The following is a 19222-nucleotide window of genomic DNA, read 5'->3' on the forward strand; positions in this document are numbered from 1 at the left end:
TTAGTCAGCGTCATCAGCGTCCGGTACTGTGAGCCAAATCAGGTGTGAATGGAAACATGTCAGTGATTACGCAAAGACAATGGACTAATACAGCTTCGTACTTCGACAATAAACACTTTCGCCCTATTTAATTGGGGTAATAGAGAGTATTTTCTCAGTAGCATATTTGGCTGGAAGAAGCAACGATGTCAAACAGCAGAAATATTACGTTGTGGATCCGCGTAGAACGCCCTGCTGGGCCCCTGGTTGCGAGCGATAAACCCACCAGCAACGCGGTCACCGGTACCCCTGTCGGCAGTGGTACTAAACGTGTCCAAGATGATGTTACAACGAAAAGTGCAAAAAAATAAACTCTAGATTTGATGCACAATGGACAACAAAATATACGTGGCTGAGAGAAACATCCGATGACAAAGGTAAAAAAAGTATTTATTTGTAGCGTTTTACTTGGAAGCGAGTTTTGACCTAGTTTAGTAAATTTTTGTATGGCTTCATTTTTTGCCGATCGTCGAAACATTTTTTTGGAAACGACCTTCTTTCTGGAAGTTCAAAAATTGTTGGCTACGATTTATCAAAGTAACTAATACTAGTATTGTGTTTTGAAATAGTTGGGTAAAGTTTATCGTGGCAATTTTTAAGTTTAGCGACTTTTCAAAATGGCGGCAATTTGTTTATTTTCGTGTTGATCGTGACGATATTTTTTAAATACAAGTATTGATTCGCTCCTATTTCTTATCTTTTAGGAATGCTGTGACACATATGTGGAAAATTCAACTTAAAAACATCCAGAAATAGTTCTTTGGTATGGAATTCTATGCCATGTATAACTATTACGAAATATGCTATCGATAAACACGCACACTCGGAGATGCACAAGAAGGCCATGTCATTTAATAGAAGTGGGAAGCAAAGAAAATCACGGCGTTCTCAAAAGCTGCAGATCACTGGGCTTCCATGAAAGTCCGAAAAATCAACATTACATAGAAATCACACAGCAGCAGATTCATTTAATCTTCTACATAAATTTGTTAAAAAATAAAGACACATTTTCATCCATGCAAGCCTGTCATCATTGTTTTCTTTATCTTCAGACAAATGCTAATGATATGTAAATTATATGCAAATTAGCCGCCACTCTGATACATTTTTCTGAGGAGAACACTGCAAGAATAATGTAATCAAAGTGCACTGCCCAGAGTTTATTATATTATAGTAAAATTTAAACATTGCGCATGATATGGTATGTTATTGTATGGTTTAAATTGCATAATCACTTCATTTCGAATAAAATAATTCACAATAGGAACATCGATGAAGTATTTAAAATACTATTTACTAGACTACTATCTTTTTCAATGATTTAAATGCGCATATGTGTAAGTTTGCAAAATTATTACGAATGCAACATTATAGAGTCGGTAATCTTGAGATACTCACAGACCCAATACCCCGGGTCAGTACCCTAACAATAGTAAAAATAACTTGAGTTTGCGTAATTATTATGAAAGCAATTACAATGTTGAAATATTCAGAGCCGGTACAATATTGTAAACAAAATTGCGTAATTAGAAAAGCCAGTACAGAGTTGTGTACAAGTTGCGGAAATCATAACAATTTGACTAGAACGACACACAAGGCAAGAACAAAAGGGGTTGCTAAGGTAACGTGCCAAACTTCGGTCAACATACACTTGATGTCAGCATCGCAGCACAGCAAGTTTTGCAAAGAAGTACTTGAATTCAATTGCACCCCAAAATGATGTCGCTGATCACTCAGTTGTCGCGGCGTATGTTGTACCAAATTTTGACTTCGGCTTTTTTTTCTAAGTGCATGCGACCTCTCACCAATGTATTAAAACACTTTGAATTTATACTTTGCGTGATTATATTTGGTCTACGCGGAACATTAAACTTTCTAAACATTATCTGAGACCATGCATGATGTATATTCACAAAATCATATTTTATATTATGTACGTCTTTCATTCCAAGGCTCAGGCAAATAAAACAAATGTTCTTCTGCTAACTATTATAGACTAGTTTCCAAGCTTTTGACTAAGGCAAATTTATTTAATTTTCTATTAGAAATTTTTGTGATTCTTGTAATTTCCCAGTCATTCATGGTCTTGACAATAAATGTGAATTGCCGTGCGAGCCTAGAGTTAGAATAAAGGGAATGAACGCGAAACTTTCGAATTATGCCAGCCAGTAAAATACAGAGATTTCAAATATTATAAATAAAATGTATACAAGTGTTGTAATGTCCGATGTAATAGCCACATGTCGAGTTGAGTTTTTTTTAAATTTATAATGTGAACTATTCCAGCTCATGGATGCCAATGAAATTTGAGAACAACTGAAATGTACAAGTCAGACTCTTTTAAATGAATGTATCAAGTATACACATGAATTATTTGCCCCAACACATTGGTTTATTCTTTATTCTAAGTTGCGACTGATATGTTTGTGTGGGCTTGATCGGCACAGTCGTATAATAATAAATAGATTTTCTTGGGTTAAAACAGTTTGCGAGCAGGGGTACAGCCACGTATGACTGCATGCATTTTAAAAGGGCGTACACCCTCCCCCCAGGTCTCTTGGCTGACAGATTTTTTTTTTACAAACCTACCCCTTGGAAGCTTAAAAATTACGACCGCATGGATTCACATCATCTATGGGGAGTGTGCATGATATGAAAAAAAAAATATCAAAAATATGACCCCCCTCGGAATTAAATCATCTGTAGGGGTGTGGATATAGAAAGAAAATAGTCAAAAAATGACACCTCTCGGAATTGGACCATCCATACTTTTTGTAGAAATATGACCCCTCGGATTTAACCCATCCGTAGGGGGGGTGTGGACAAAAACTGGAATGACCCTAACCTAGACCCAATCATGTAGTTATATTTATTAAACTCAAAAGTTGGAAATGGCTATTGAAACCCTGAAATCAAACCAGTAGTAGTAAAGTACGTGATATTAAGTTGTTCAGTTTTGTACGTTGTTACTATTTCTTCATTTATACCCTTGAATAAAAGTTCATCAATCACATTTGACTGTCTTTCAGTTTTATTTGTTGACATTTCTTAGTAAGTTTACTGTTAGACCAATTAAAGTTTTTGCCAGACATGAGACATTTGCCACATGATTTAGATTTTTGTCTCAGGCTTTGTTTTTTTACTCCGATGTGACATGCACAAAAAAATAACTGTCAATTTTAGGTATTTAAATTCCATGAAACAAACCTGTTTTTATATGCAACAATTACCATATCATTTCACATCAAATAATTCATAAATTCATGCATATAAGGACACTATCTCTAGATCTATACAAAAAATAAAATGCCCCTGTTCACATGACAGCATTTTATCGGAGCCATGCGGCTTGAGCCAGCAAAATTGGCCGTGTATATGCATTTGGTTTGAACCGACTCAAGCCAAGTTCGGTTCCAATAAACCCTCAGGGTTGAACTCTGATAGGGTTGAGCCCCGGCATGGCCCTGACCATGTATATGCATCGGAGCCCAAATCGTGCCATCAATCATCTTCTTCAAGGAACCTCTCATTTCAATTATCATGGAGACAATTTCCGGCTTGACAGAGAGGTCTGTGCCCTAATATCTATTTGGCATAGTAAAGAAATATTGCGATAGATTAATAACTCAACAGGAAACTAAAAATGGCGTACGAAATTATGTGACAAAAACTTGAAAGAACGACTGAACAGATCCAATGGAAATTGAAGAAACTTTTTAAAGACACCGAAGATAAAAATCATAGAAGTGGTCTAGGTACGGCCACATGTTCCTAGTAGGTTTAGATTGACAACTGTTACACATGTCACAACAGTTGAACAATTACTAAATGGTAATTTTGAAGCTCAACAGCATCGTGCCATGTAAAGAAACAACACAAGCGCAACAACAAAATACGAATGAAAATAGTACATAAATCTTGGAAATATTTTTTAGCCATGTTTTTTGTTCATACTAATTATTTGAAGCACTGTCCTGTTCAGCTCTGATCGAACTGAATTGAACTCTGGCAGATCTCGGCTCTCATTCAACCCCGAACGTGTAAACACATTGGAGATAATCTCCTGTTAATCGAGGGGAAGAGCAGTAGTTCAGCTCTGGTAGAATGCTGCTGTGTGAATGTAGCAATTGAGGGGGTTTCATACTCTTTACCAATTCTTCCTCGCATATTTACTTTCTGCTTGGAACACTATTAGATACTTATGTTACTTTCTTGAAACTCCTGATAGCCAAAGTTCTGCCAATTTGCATATAATGATGTATTGTATTAGCACTAGTGCAGTGGTGTATTCTGAAGTATGCTGATATCTTGACAGTGTGTGAAATTATTCCTCTTTTCCAGAATCCAATTTCAACCTACAAATTGCTTTATGTTGTTGTCATTCAGGATATTAATATTTAAACATCAATGACTGCCTGTATATTTAGCAAGTTTTCTTATTTTTGTTTTTTTCGTAGCTGGTGTGATTGCTCTGTTGGATGAGAAGGAGGCAGAATTGAAGGTAAGTTTGATGCATATAATTTTTGATGCATATAATTTCAGACACTGGAAATTGTACATCAGTGAATAAGGCATTGTAGTCCATATCAATATCGTCAGGGAATACTGGTATATAGACAGATCTTCCTTAGTATTCATGTACAATGTATGATAGAAAAGCAAGTTCTCTTTAAAAAATTTTTCACTCTGGTAATTATGCTCATTATTGCTTAGAATGATATTTCTTCAAGCATAAATGATAGACAACGAGTACAAAAACGCAGTTTTATTAATAATACTACCTGGTATTATGAAAATGAGCAAAGAAGTTTTTAAAAAAAAATGTGACATGGATAAAGATGCTCAAATATCAAACGTGACAATATTCATTATTATTACAAATAGAGAAATTCAACTAGCAAACTAATTGAAAAACACGATATATACCAGTAAATAAAAGAAAGGGAGGGTGGCATAAATTGTATTTATCAATCATTTATTTTAAACTTATAGTTCCTTCTGAGTTACAGAGCTATGTAATTTTTGTAATACCGGTAATATACAGTACCCTCTGATGGTACAGTTGTGTAATATAGATGTTACTTGTTTGAACACAAATGATTTACTTGAAGTAAATTTTAATGATACTAATGTACATTTTTATGTAGGTATTTGCTTTGAAGAAACTGAATTATATTGTAGATGAATTTTGGGCTGAAGTATCTGATATTGTGACTAAGATGTAAGTGATATGTATCTTTTATGCTCTCTTCGAACAAATTCATACATTGCTGTGCATTCTTTGTGATCATTCTTGAATTTTTTGACTAATGTGTTTCAGTCATGGTCAATTTTACTGTTTTTCATGTATTGTATTCTGCCTCAGTATTTTTTGAACTATATTTTTGTATTAACACCAAATAAAAATGAAAACAATGTGTTGCTATTATCAAAAGAGATGGTATATTTGTTAGAGAGACTTTTTAAGGATAAAATGGGTAGAAATCAACAGTTAAGTAAGAAGAACAAAACTTATTGCTCTTCCAGATGGCATCAGCATTTCCACCTCTGCTCTAAATTCATAGAAAACTGAGCAATATTTCTGGGAGTCTATTTAATTGGATTCTTTTGACTTTCTCCATGTTTGGCACATGTGCTTGCCTGAATGCAAAGTGCAAGAAACTGTAAATTGTGAGTTTTTATCTGTGAACACACACTTTTGCGTGATTGTTTCAGTCTTGTACAATGAAAAAAACGATAAAATTAGAAAATTTAGCATTCAGTCGCATTGCACTGCACAGCACTGAACGTAGATAATTTACATAAACAAATACAAAAAAAATTTATTATGTATTATACGCTTTGTCATCAATAATTCAACGCAACCATGTAACAACAATAATTTAAAAGGTGTCTATTTAAATTGAACATTCATGGGAATTATTAATACATGTAGCTCAGTCAGTTGTGGTAATGTTATTGGTTCAAACCCAATCCCTGGCCAACTTTTCCATTAGTTTATGAAGAACTCTTTTTGCTCGCAATCAACCACAGACACTGCTCTTTAGCTAAAGCTGCATAGTCTCAGCCATTGTATTAGCTAAGGTACAGGGTCTGATTTACAAATAGCACTTTACAAGATGTGTAGGGTCCTGAACATGGAAAATTGCCAAAAAATAGGGGTGGGCCTATGCCCGGACATCCCCTGCGAAAAAAAAAGAAAATTCGTGAAAATTGACAACAGATTGAACTGCTGCAGAGAATAGAATGGCAAATGCAACAGAAATAAATGAACAATATGCAACATTAAAACAAAAATAATTTATATAAGTTGCTTATAATGCGACGAATAAACCAGAAATAATAAAAATCGACAGTGAAGAATCATTTGAATTAGGATTTCCCTTCCTACAAACACTCCAAATATGCTTCAACACAAAATGAACTAAAATGTCAGGGGTCAAACTGCATAAAATTATTTCTGGTTTTGACAAATATCGGATCAACGGTCATACAAGATCAATAATAATTTACAAATTTACACAGTGAAAATTTTGAAAGTTCATAGTTGTTTGAAAAAAGAAAAAATGTTACCAATCTCTATTTGTACGTTCATCGCCTCCTTTGTCAAAGTCAAAATCTTCAACGTTCACCCTGGCATGGGCTCTTACCCGAATAAATATGGTACAATGCCGCTTTACATTCTGCTTATGAATACAAATGTGGCAAGTTTACAATTAGCATAAATACAATGGCTTTACAGAAAAATAAGCAGTGGTTACAGAATAGGTCACTTGACTAAGTTGTGATAATGTTTGTTCTTTTTATGCAGTGAAGTGTTATATGAAGATGAAAGTTTCATTGAACGAAAACTTGCTGCTTTGGTAGCATCTAAGGTACAATTCTTTTTAATATAATCAAATTATCATTTATTTTATGTACTTGTTTTCATGGTCTTTGTGAAGTATGTATTTTTTGTCTTCACACATGAGATAAACACAGACTTTTCTGCCAGTGCAAGAGTACAAAAAAAAAAGAACATGACCACATAATACAAAAATCATGAAGCTTGTATAGTAAAATCTTTGTCCTCTACATGGTACCAGATAACATTCATGATGCCTGGGAGCAACCCTCTTTCCTTTAGCCCTGCATATGGATAAGAGTAATTGAGACATCTGTTATGTACATGTTTTCCCTCATCTGTGATCTGAGAGTGTGATTTCTTTTAAATCCAGGTCTATTATCACCTGGGTGCATTTGAAGAATCTCTGACCTATGCTCTTGGTGCTGGTGAGCTTTTCAACGTCAATGCCACATCAGAATATGTTGAAACTATCATTGGTAAGTTTACTGGGAAATACTTGGATTTGATCGCATGGCTTTTGAATGAATGAATGAAATTTATTTCACAAAAAAAAAAGTTTTAAAACAACATTAAATGTGGGAATTGTTTTTGCAGTAAGTTTATTTGTTCCAAAAAAATTTCTGCTAACATCTAATTATAAATATTCACAGGAAGTGTTAGGGGTGATCTCATATTCAAACATGCGGGTCAAACCTACGAAAACCCAAACCGCCCTAAACCGCCCGCACAAAACCCAGTTTTGCGGTTTGGAAGTTTAAACAATAGACAGTGCGGTTCAGGACGACCGCACGAATTTGCATAAAAACTGCGGTTCGAACCGATCTCATTCACACCTCATTCAAGCTGTTGTTTATTTTTAAGATTGACAGTTTACATTGCTTTTTGAAGACTAGATAGTTGTCTGAAAAATGTGTCGATTTATCGGTGTACAGTAGTCATTTTACCGTGTGTCTTGCCTAAAAAAAACACTCTATCATATATCGGTGAACAGCGTGCTGAATAAATTGTTTTGTTTTGATAAACTGTTATGCTCGTGTCGCAAATTGAGCAGAGGACGTGAATCAGACTTTTCATTGAGCTGGACTCTCTGACAGCTAATAAGTATCAGAAGACGAACATTTGTTGATACAAAGTTGCACTTGAGTTCAATTTTCAAACAGTTCTTTCAGGAGTGCGTCATCGCAAAATCCAGAAAAACAAATGCAGCGTACGCCATGAAAATTTATTTCGATTTGCTGCACATCGGTTATTTGCAGTTTTTCTTATTCAATTGCCAGTGACACGAAGTATCAAAACAGAAAATTAAATTAAATGGACTCGCGCTGATTATTTAAGGCTATTCATCTGCAGACGAGACTGCTTATAAAATAGGAACCCTGACCTCTGAAAATACCTTATTCATAGAGTGCCTTGTACCTAAGACCGTCGCCCAAGGTGACACATTGCACGTTGCGATATCGCAATCGATGCATGCTGGGTGACAAGGAGAAATTCTGATTGAGGTAACCAAGATGGCTGCGTTGAGTGCATGATTTTCTGCGGTGAATTTAAAAACAACACCTCGCTGCCTACTTCGCCCACAGTCCCTCAAAGCACTGTACTTCGATGTATTTTCTAAAATAATCGTTTATTTTTAATTAACCGGGGGTTCGAAATGTGTGCATTTTGTCACCGAAAAGTAAGATTTCGGCAGCGGTAAATACCCGTAATTTCCCCGCAATGCCGTCAGCTGACAATGTTACGGTGGTCGTAGCGCCGGAGTCGTAGCGTTTGCCCCGACTTTAGTTTTCACACAGTGATAGAGGAAATGTGGTTTTCAGATGCCTTCGTAAAAAACAATGTTGCCATTATCGATTTTATATCATATCATCATATTTTGATAACTCGCAGTCTCACAGACTTTACAAACTTAACCAAAAAATGTGTTCTATGAATTTATGAACTGACATGGGCACAAAACTGACCGTACTTGTTGCGGACAAAATGTACCAGTTCGCTTAATGGATAAACACATTTTACTGACTATGCCAAATATATATAACGTAAGTAATTTATCCTAAGAAGCTGCTCATTAAAATTCTAGTGCATTTTTTCCCTGTTCTGTTTCAAACATTAATTCACCATATATATCACAATAGAGAGGGTTCTATGGTATCACTTGATTCACATTCAATGACAAAATATAACAAACCATCACGTCTGTAATTAATTCCAGATAAATTGAATAACAATTGTATTTGATACAAACCGAAATGTGAGTTGTGGGAAACTGATTATTATTACCAATCACAGAAATAAATAAACTTTTCATCACACTTATAAATGACATGATGTAAATAGATTTGTGAAACACATGCAAGTTTGTTTTTTATTTTATAGCATTTACATGTACAAGACTTGCAAAGAAAAAAAATCGCTGCTGTAATTCTTAACACTTCAAAATATAACACGCAGTATGAACATGGAGCTCCATAGTATACATCTTATTTTTTTTCCTACTGAAACCTGGCTGAAACAGTATTGTAAGAAAAACCTAGGTTTCCCTAGGTCTGTCTTCTTTGTTCTCTGTTGTTTGTTTTCAGTGGGGGCGTTAATGGGTAGTTAATCCTAAGGTTAGGTTCAAACCTATTACTAATTTGCATATTGTAGGTCTAGTAGGTCTGATTAGGGCTAGCAAGGGAAGACCGGGTTAACCCAGGTTTGACCCAGGTGTTTGAATATGAGATCACCCCTTAGTTACGATGCAAGTTAATGCAATGCAGCTGTACATTATCATTACATACAATTGAATTTAGAGTAGATACGTTCACCCTTTTCTATCAGGATGACCACAAGTTCATGGTGCATTGGCTTGTTTTAGACAGCGAAAAAGACATGTTTACTACAGAATTTATTGTCGCAGACTTAATTTTGGAAATTATCCGTCCATTTGCTAAATATGACCCAGGTTTCAGTATATCATGGATTTATACAGAAACAGTCATCATGGCAACAGTTTGTCTCAGGAATATAATAGATTGTCATTACTGCGATGGATACTAGACGCTATATAAACTTGTATTTTATTATAAAAGGAGCTTAACACTGAGAACTTTTATCATTCACAATGTGTAAAAATGATAAAATATTAGAATTTATCAGTTTATGTAACCTATGGCAAATTATATTATTACCAACTAGATATTATATTCATATGTTTTTTCCTGTGTAATGCATTTTTGTTTTCACTCCTCCTCCACCCAGCCAAATGTATTGATTATTACACCAAACTGAAATTGCAAAATGCTGAGGAGCTGCAGGATAATCAAACACCTATTGACCCTCGACTTGAAGCAGTGGTAAATAGAATGTTTCAGAGATGTTTTGATGATGCCAAGTATAAGCAGGCAGTTGGGATTGCTTTGGAAACGAGAAGAATTGATATCTTCAAAGACGCTATCATGAAATCAGTAAGTACATGTATTTTTTATTTTTTATATTATCAAAAATAGTGAATTGTAAACTTAGGGGACAAGTTGACACAGTTCCACTTTAGAGCAAGTAAATACAGTCGAACCTGTCTTAGCGGCCACCCTCAGAGAATGGTCACCTCCCCGGAGTGGTCACCCTGCAGCAGTCCCGTGCAATTTGCCATGTAATTGACACTCCATAGAACGGCCACCTGTCTAACGCGGTCAACGGCCAGGTTTCAGCGGTCGCAGTGATCATTTGAACTGCATATAATGGGCATAGTTCCCGGATGTCTTGCAGAGTAAAAAGTTTAAGCGAGTTTCCAAAGATCACAAAGGACAAAGTTTTAACAAAGGACATTTTAACACCTTTCATTCAACCGATGGCTTCGGCAATTATGTTTTTCTTTTCTTGTTTATCATTCAGTTTACCACGGCCAGCACACCGTAGCGATGGCCTGGGAACTCCAAAAACATAATTAAGAATTTGGAAGTGTCCTGATAAAAACATGTCATTACCACGGGAATAATTGAACAGAAGTGCTATGTACCTGGCTTTGTACAATCATGGAGGTAAAAAGAGATCTCTTTTTACCTCCATGGTACAATCATGGACGTCCATGGTACAATGAATCAAGCAGCCACAATGATGACAACCCGCAAACTTTTTGTGAATCGCCGGGTAAATCGGATTGCAGCCTTTAAATCCCCGATCGAATTGATTACCAACAAAAAGATATAACAACTCACTTTTTATTTAGTATCGATATTTATTCACTTAGACTCCTATAAATATCGACAAATACGCATGTAACTGGAACCAGTCCTGTGCTGGAACTGATAGCAAAGGGGAAAAAATCAACGCAACGGCCATGCTGTTGTTTATCCATCCAAATAAATTATGCTAATTAGCCTAGCGCATGTGTGGTCTTGTTCTTCCGGAGTTATGATAACTCGGGTCAAAAAGTAGTGTCGCTTCCGTTACTGTGTATCGATCGCTTCGAGGGAATGTGTGTGCAGTATCGTCTCCTTGTCCAACTATTTTGTTCAACTTTTTTTTTTGGTCGCTACTGCCTTGGTACATGTAACAATAGAGGCTTTTAACAATTATGTTCCACTGACTTCGGTTCGCCGGCCAAAGTCGCCAGGCATATTTCACACGTTTCTATTGTTGCAGCGGTACAATAACATGGAAGTCGCCCAGATTTCGATTGCGCAAGGTAGTGTTTTGATTAAAGGGGTCAACCATTTCGTAAGTGAGGTAGGTCAGGGAGATTTTTGAAAAAAATAAACAAAATGTTAGAGGGAATTGTGCTGGGGGAGAATACTGTCAAGTTGTCACAGAACTGGAAGGAGATAAGTGTTCTTTTCATGTATGTTGTAAGGATCAATAAAGCACTGCTAACTGTCGCTCTTCCTTGAAAGAATTTGCTATAGCCTAAGAACATTCCTATCTATTAGAACAGTTACTAAGTGTACGAGACGCAATAAATATTAAGAGAAACATAAAAATCAGAACAGCTAAGCAAAGCAAGCTGAGGGATTTCTTTAGTAGGAAATGAGACTAAAACTGCTGCTGAACATGAACTTTACTGTACAAATCTTCAAACATTTAATTTTCGATACTCATTATTTTTTGTTTGTATAAAGTGTTTGGATACTGTGTACAGTAGTTTGATAGTGTGTATCAAACAGGGTTGTGAGATCTGTTTTAATACATTGATTCAATGCCTAATTAATATTCATGAATAAATTAGTAAACCTGTATAGAAAGGCCACCTGTCTATAAATGGCAAAATCTCGAAGTCCCCTGGGTGGCCACTATAGACAGGTTAGACTGTAATAGAATCTACTTGCATTGCTGCTGTAGCAAATTCATTGTATAAAAACAAAACAACACAATAATTCACCACTGGGGGCAGTATAGAGTAGTTCCTCACTGGATCTGTACCCAATATGTGAAATGTCTTTTTTTGTTTGTTAGGATGATGTTTCTGGAATGCTGACCTACAGTGTGAAAGTTTGTATGTCACTGATACAAAACAGGCAGTTCAGAAATACAGTAAGTTAATTATTATCATAAATTTGTTGCTGGTACTGATACCCTATTCAGTATCTTTTAATAAATAAGCCGGGGATTCGCTGTGTATTTTATAATACACTGCTTACATTCTAGTGATCTGATCAAATAATTAAAGGACTTACAGTATTTTATAACTATATGCATCTTTAGTTCATCAATTTGCCAAGACAATGTTTCCTGCATTTAGGAATAACTGCTAATGAAAAAAGCATCATGACAAACTTGACAAAGTGAGCCTTCCAAGTTTATCTTTAGATAAAACTAAAGGTCTATTTCTGACTTGTATGAGAATAACAAGATATATTCTTGATAGATCATGACTTAGAATCTAAAGGAACAAACTTAACAAACTATACTGCTCTTGTTATTCAACAGGTTTTGAAAGTGTTGGTTAATTTATATCTGAATTTATCCATTCCTGATTATATCAATGTATGTCAGTGTTTTATATTTCTGGATGACCCACAAGCAGTTGCTGATATTCTAGAAAAGTTGCTCAAAGATACTGAGGTAAACAGTTGTACTTTATTTAATATTTTTTGCTCGAAGTTTGTTGTCATTACTTTAACATAAATTTAATACCTGAAACTTTTAGTGTATTTAGCAGCTCAGTAAAGCCTGGATAGTAATTTATTTACCATCAATATTGTGTGTTTAGTCATCAAAGTATATATGATTTAATGTAGACAAACATTTTGTCAGAAAAACCTCGGGTAAACGGTTAAGGAATATAAAACAATTTTAATGTTTTTATAGTGAAGTTTATAATATTAATATACGTAAAAAAAACATCACAATTTATATCATTTGTCCTGACAGGAAACCACATTAATGGCTTACCAGATTGGTTTTGATCTGTATGAAAGTGCAACCCAGAAATTTCTATCTAGAGTTCAAGCAGCACTACGAGCTGTCGCACCACTTCCTATTCCTGGTACACCAGCCTCAATAGCAACTTCAACTACGGTTACACCAGCTTCCACAGCAACACCTTCAAAAGACAGGTACACATTTTTTTATTATTCTTACTTCATATAATAATGACAAAGTAACCTTTTACTGTAATAAATATTGAAACATTAATCTTGGCTTTCATAGTCCTGAAACATCACACTTCTTATATTGACAGCCTAAAAAGATAATACAATTGTAAGGTAGGTTCTCTGGTCAGCAAGTTGACAAAAGATACTAGTCGCCAAATTAATTTAGAAACGTAGCACTGGGCGACCGATGTGCTATTTGGATAACTAAACTAATGCAATGAAGCATCACACACCACAACGATTGATCAAGAACGAGACTAATATGATATATGTCAAAGGTCAATAGCATTTATTCATTCTTGCATGCAAATAGGGAAAATGGATTCCTATACAGGGTGATACTATGGGGGAACCTCAACATACACTTTTGTTGGCAATAATGCACAATGATTATTAACAAAAGTCAACAGTAAACAAGAGTTCACTACTATGTGCAATGTCACGATGTCTTAACAACAGGGCTGTGCTTCGGCGTTGCTAAGGTAATAATGTCACAACGCGTTGTTCAGCAATGTTGACGTTCACGCGTGGTCACACACATAACGGTCACGCACTCATAACAAATTCAGGCATAGCCTTCGGCCTCTAGAGCGACTTCGGCGATTAATACACACACTGGTTGGCGAATATGGACGAGTTGTATTTACTCACATGTTGTAGAGCACAGTGTTGATGAAGAGTATATTAACTTAAATAAAGTCTCGTTGAAATCTTCATAAGTAGATTAACGGAGCGTAGATCATTCATTCACTTTCTTTACGATAAGAGGTTCACACAGTAATGTCACTCATTCACGATATACACAATATACTAGTATACATATGAGGAATATACGGTAGTGTACTGTCACTTGTTGACAACGTATTCACGGTAATGTCACTCGTTGACGATAGTCGCACTAAAACTAAGAGGTATTCACGATAATGTTACTCATTGATAATCTTCGTGATTAAGAGGTACTCACGGCAATGTCATTCATAGATGATTTCTGGGCGAATGCGAACTTCACATGTAAACAATGCCAGTCCAGCAATACTGCCACTTCCGGGTTCGCAGACAAGTAGTCTCACGGAAAATCGTCCGATCCAATTCGGAGTGATGCCGTCTCACAGTTTAAGTACCCACAACTTCAATTCAGCAACTTTAGTCAGTGACTTTCAGTTTCTCCAACCGTGTCCCCTCGTCTGTCCATTCTCCTGTCCCGCATGGTTTTCTTTTTTACCTCTTCTGTCAGTCCGCGAGCGCGCGACCCGTTATCTCAAATTGACTAATAACGTGAATGAATCACATGATAATAAGCAGAATAAACAGATTAATCAGAACAAATAATAGGTCACTCATAAATGTGACAAATAAACACTGGGCATGGCACAATACAATCAGAACTATTTTCTAAGCCGCATCACATGCGCTCCTTGATTGCTAAGTGTAGAACTATTTCATAACGCAACAACTTGTACATGTATGTACCATAATAACTCTATTAGACTGATCAGTCATAAAACAACTTATCCACTATGTTTTGCTAGCATAGAAATTACACATGGTTACACAATGATAAAAAAAAGTACCTGTCCAGCATTTTAATGACAGCATTTTTATTGTGTTCTTTTCAGTGATGCAATGGAGACAGATGATTCATCTCGTGCTACTTCAGAAACACCAGTGGAAACTCCAAAACCTAACCAATTGGTAATCAAGTTTGTTTTATTTTGTTATTTCCCAGAATCACTTGATACTGATCCACAATTGTAATGAGAATATATATACATCAGCAAAACTAAAAAAATGTTATTACTTTATTTTTCCAGACTGAAACAGATAAATTACATCAAGACAGAATCACGAAGTTAACCACAATACTCGGTGGAGAGACTACCATAGATTTGCACTTACAGTTTTTAATAAGAACTAATAAAGGTGATTTGCAGATATTAAAAAATACAAAGGTAAGTTATATGAATAATATTATCATGTGAGATGTGTTCATCTCAGTCACCAGTGTACAGATGTTTTGCATATTGGACACCAGAATTGTTTTTTGACTTGTAGATTCACCTCTGTATATATGTGTGTGTTTTCATGTGCGTGTTAGTCTGTCCATGCATCTTGTATTTCGAACATGCTAGAAACTTCACATATATGCACATGCAATCCAAATCAAGGCGACTCAATGGCAGCCATTCATTAAATTGTTGAGGTGCATTCAAATAAAGCATTTCTATCATTCTGGAACTAGATCTCAGTCGTGCAACAACGATTTTATAGGACCTTGATGCATGGCAGTTTGTTTTACATTTCAAATTCAAAATGGAAGATTGGGGACTATTTTGTATTTGATATGCTCTGACCAATCATGTTAAAACTTCACGCATAAATTATACATCATGTGTTACTTGTATGCATGTAAACATTTCTGCCATTCCAAATCTTTGTTGTGGCCTTGCCTTCATGTCACATGTATGACCATGTATTCATTTCTGATTCAAGATAGCTGACTCGTAGCATTTGTAGTAAAAATGCCTGTAATTTGCTGAACATTTTGAAAGATTGCATTCAATCATATTTGCGTATTAAACACCAGAATTGACCGTCTATGATTACAATTAATTTGATAAAAGGAGTAAATGATATAATGATATTTTCATGTATTTTATATTTTACTTATCTGCCAGGATGCAGTTCGTAATTCAGTGTGCCACACAGCTACTGTTATTGCCAATTCTTTTATGCACTGTGGAACAACTTCAGATCAGTTTCTAAGGTAATGTTCCTTTTCTGGATATGGGAATTTTGATTCATGGTCATTATTTGAGTCCATTTGTATAATTTTTGGGAGTGCTTGGGCCTGATGTTATTGCTGAGACAAGTTTCATTTAGAAATAACTATTAGTAATGAGGACATTGTTGTTGCCATGTCAGTCTGGTTTGTATGTCACTGTAGCAGATGTTCCTATATTTTGCTCAACTCTCACCATCTATGCAGTAGAAAGCATTGACATGCAAATAGACTGACTGTGGACCCCTAAAAAGTCTGAAATGACAGACTCGTCTGTCATTCTAGAGTCCACCCCATGTATTATGTAATTACATGTGAACATGTATCTCTTTCATAGGGATAACTTGGAATGGTTAGCTAGAGCTACAAACTGGGCTAAGTTCACAGCCACTGCAAGTTTAGGGGTCATACATAAAGGACATGAAAAAGAAGCCCTTAATTTGATGTCAACATATCTGCCCAAGGATACCGGCCCAGGGAGTGCTTATCAAGAAGGTGGTGGACTATATGCACTTGGATTAATACATGCTAATCATGGTGGTGAAATTACAGATTATCTATTAAACCAGCTTAAAGAGGCTTCCAGTGATGTAAGTATGCTTGATTGGTTGTGTCTATACTATTTATATATCTGTCCATGGATTACTGAACTACACAAGTTTAGACTAAATTTCATTGATTCACAGCACTTGCATTTGTGATTTAAAAGGATTGAGCATACGTTTATGGGAACAAGATGAAATGTAACTAGTCTGATTTGTTTTTTACAATACAGTTGTTATACTTGAACTGAAATGTATTTTCTGCATTTCATTTTTTTGTAGATGATTCGTCATGGTGGGTGCCTGGGTCTAGGTTTGGCTGCTATGGGCACTGCCAGAATGGATGTATATGAACAGTTGAAATTCAATCTATATCAAGACGATGCTGTCACAGGTTGGTTGTATATTGCAATACATATCTCAATTACATACTGCCAATATTCACATTAATGAAGATTAGCATTTGGATAGTCTAAATCTCTATTACTTGTAAACTAAATTCAGATTCTGACAATATAAGACTGGCCCTAATGTATTAACTGTGACACCATGATTTTTATTCTGTGAATATCACTGTTTTGCATACTGGTAATTGTATTGTAGATGGTTATAATATCAATAGAAACTAACATCTATATTATTACAGGTGAAGCTGCAGGGCTAGCTATGGGCTTAGTAATGATTGGCTCCAAATATCCCACAGCAATTGAAGACATGGTTGCTGTAAGTCATGTCTATACTCTTTCTGAAATATGTTCAATGAATCATCGATGGCATGATGTACCATCAGATCATATATACATAATGAACTTATAGAATGAATTCTTTTTATTTTAGTATGCACAAGAAACTCAACATGAGAAGATTTTGAGAGGTCTTTCTCTAGGTATTTCCTTGGTATGTATAAACTTTTTTTTGAATTCCTAATATACCTAGGTATTGTTTTGACAATAAAACATTTCACAGCATACTGAATATAAAAGTATTCAAAATTTTTGTTGCCCTTAACGTAATAGTTTGTACAGAAAACCAACATCTTCCAATGCCTTAATAATGGGTGCAATACATTTTCAATATTTTGGTCTATATATATCTTTGGTCAGACGGTCAATGTTATTTGTCAAAAACGATCATGTGATTGTTTGATAAATACTGTTATTGGCCTCTTCCAGTGTATTTCTTGCCTCTGATGTCATTGTATGCGTTACTTTCCTTAGATGTCATAACATGTTGCTGACCATAAAAGAAAGCATGAATGACTCCTTTGAAAGCTTTTTTTTTTACCTCGCTTACTACCTCGTTCTTTTTCATGATAATAAAATAGTTATTATCTTTGTTCTTGATTGAATTGACCCCTCTCCATCCCAAAGTGGGGATGATAATTTGGGTTGTATGCAATTTTTCATATTTGTTCTGTTAGCACATATGCTGTTGAAAATTACAGAGATGTTTCTATGGTCAAAATAAGTAATATTTTAATGATTCAGTATTATAATAAAATTTTTGATTTATATGCAATTGTGTCATGTCATGTCATGTCATGTCTTGTCCTGTCTCTGATGTCTGCTTGGTGTACATTTTGATGGGTCATCCAGATCTGTATTTGGGTTTTGCTTGTTGATCTAGGTATAAATAAATAATAAATTGTTATTTTCAGACTATGTTTGGCCGATTAGAAGAAGCTGATGCTTTGATTGAAAGTCTTACAAGAGACAAGGATCCTTTACTACGTGCATCTGGAATGTACACTGTAGCTATGGCATACTGTGGTACTGGACATAACAAAGCAATTCGCAAATTACTACATGTAGCAGTTAGTGATGTCAATGATGATGTGAGAAGAGCTGCTGTTACTGCCCTTGGTTTTCTTCTCTTCAGGTAGGAACATCTTTACTCTCTGTCTCCACTATTACCAAACCATGACATCTTTGATTTTTTTTAAATTTCATATATTCTATTCTGATTGCTTGAAGTATGTATCTTAAAGTTTTGTATCTACATAAACATCACAGTCATTGGTCAAGATAACAGTGTTTTTTTTCTTTTCTTTTGTAATTATGAAATCAAGGATGTCCTTATTTGGTGATATTTGACACTGTTTTGTGTGTGATTTACAAGCTGAGCAGATGCATAGAGTATGTGTATGCATATATATGTAGTGTGTCTAATTCAGTAGTGCTACGAGTGTAGATTTATGTTGTTTGGATAAGAATGAATAGTGAAAATGTATGACTGAATACGTCATGGCCATATCAGTGAATTATATTGCGTTGGATGGTAGATTATTTATGAGTGCTGACTTGAGTGATGTGTCATCTGACATGAAAAGTCGAATTGTTGAAACAGTAAAAAGATATCTGCTGTCTTCGTACAAGCTGGAAGATGGATTCTCAGGTATGAATACAAGCTGGAAGACTAAGGATACTCAGGTATGAATAAA

General features: G+C 35.4%; 1 protein-coding gene across 1 annotated transcript in view; it reads left to right on the forward strand.

Moving 5' to 3' along the window:
- Window positions 1-19222, forward strand: part of LOC100374583 (26S proteasome non-ATPase regulatory subunit 1-like) — a 155944-nt gene that overhangs the window by 2035 nt on the left and 134687 nt on the right. Inside the window, exons 2-17 of the mRNA XM_085500276.1 lie at window positions 4497-4540; window positions 5187-5260; window positions 6851-6914; window positions 7257-7362; window positions 10130-10335; window positions 12320-12397; window positions 12794-12928; window positions 13238-13422; window positions 15078-15153; window positions 15273-15410; window positions 16137-16225; window positions 16578-16830; window positions 17065-17176; window positions 17429-17505; window positions 17620-17679; window positions 18440-18660. Coding sequence (XP_085356402.1) covers window positions 4497-4540; window positions 5187-5260; window positions 6851-6914; window positions 7257-7362; window positions 10130-10335; window positions 12320-12397; window positions 12794-12928; window positions 13238-13422; window positions 15078-15153; window positions 15273-15410; window positions 16137-16225; window positions 16578-16830; window positions 17065-17176; window positions 17429-17505; window positions 17620-17679; window positions 18440-18660 — 1918 coding nt within the window. The remainder of the gene's footprint in view (window positions 1-4496; window positions 4541-5186; window positions 5261-6850; window positions 6915-7256; window positions 7363-10129; window positions 10336-12319; window positions 12398-12793; window positions 12929-13237; window positions 13423-15077; window positions 15154-15272; window positions 15411-16136; window positions 16226-16577; window positions 16831-17064; window positions 17177-17428; window positions 17506-17619; window positions 17680-18439; window positions 18661-19222) is intronic.

Source organism: Saccoglossus kowalevskii, chromosome 1 (assembly GCF_978046115.1).
Source record: "Saccoglossus kowalevskii chromosome 1, keSacKowa6.1, whole genome shotgun sequence".
Taxonomy (NCBI): domain Eukaryota; kingdom Metazoa; phylum Hemichordata; class Enteropneusta; family Harrimaniidae; genus Saccoglossus; species Saccoglossus kowalevskii.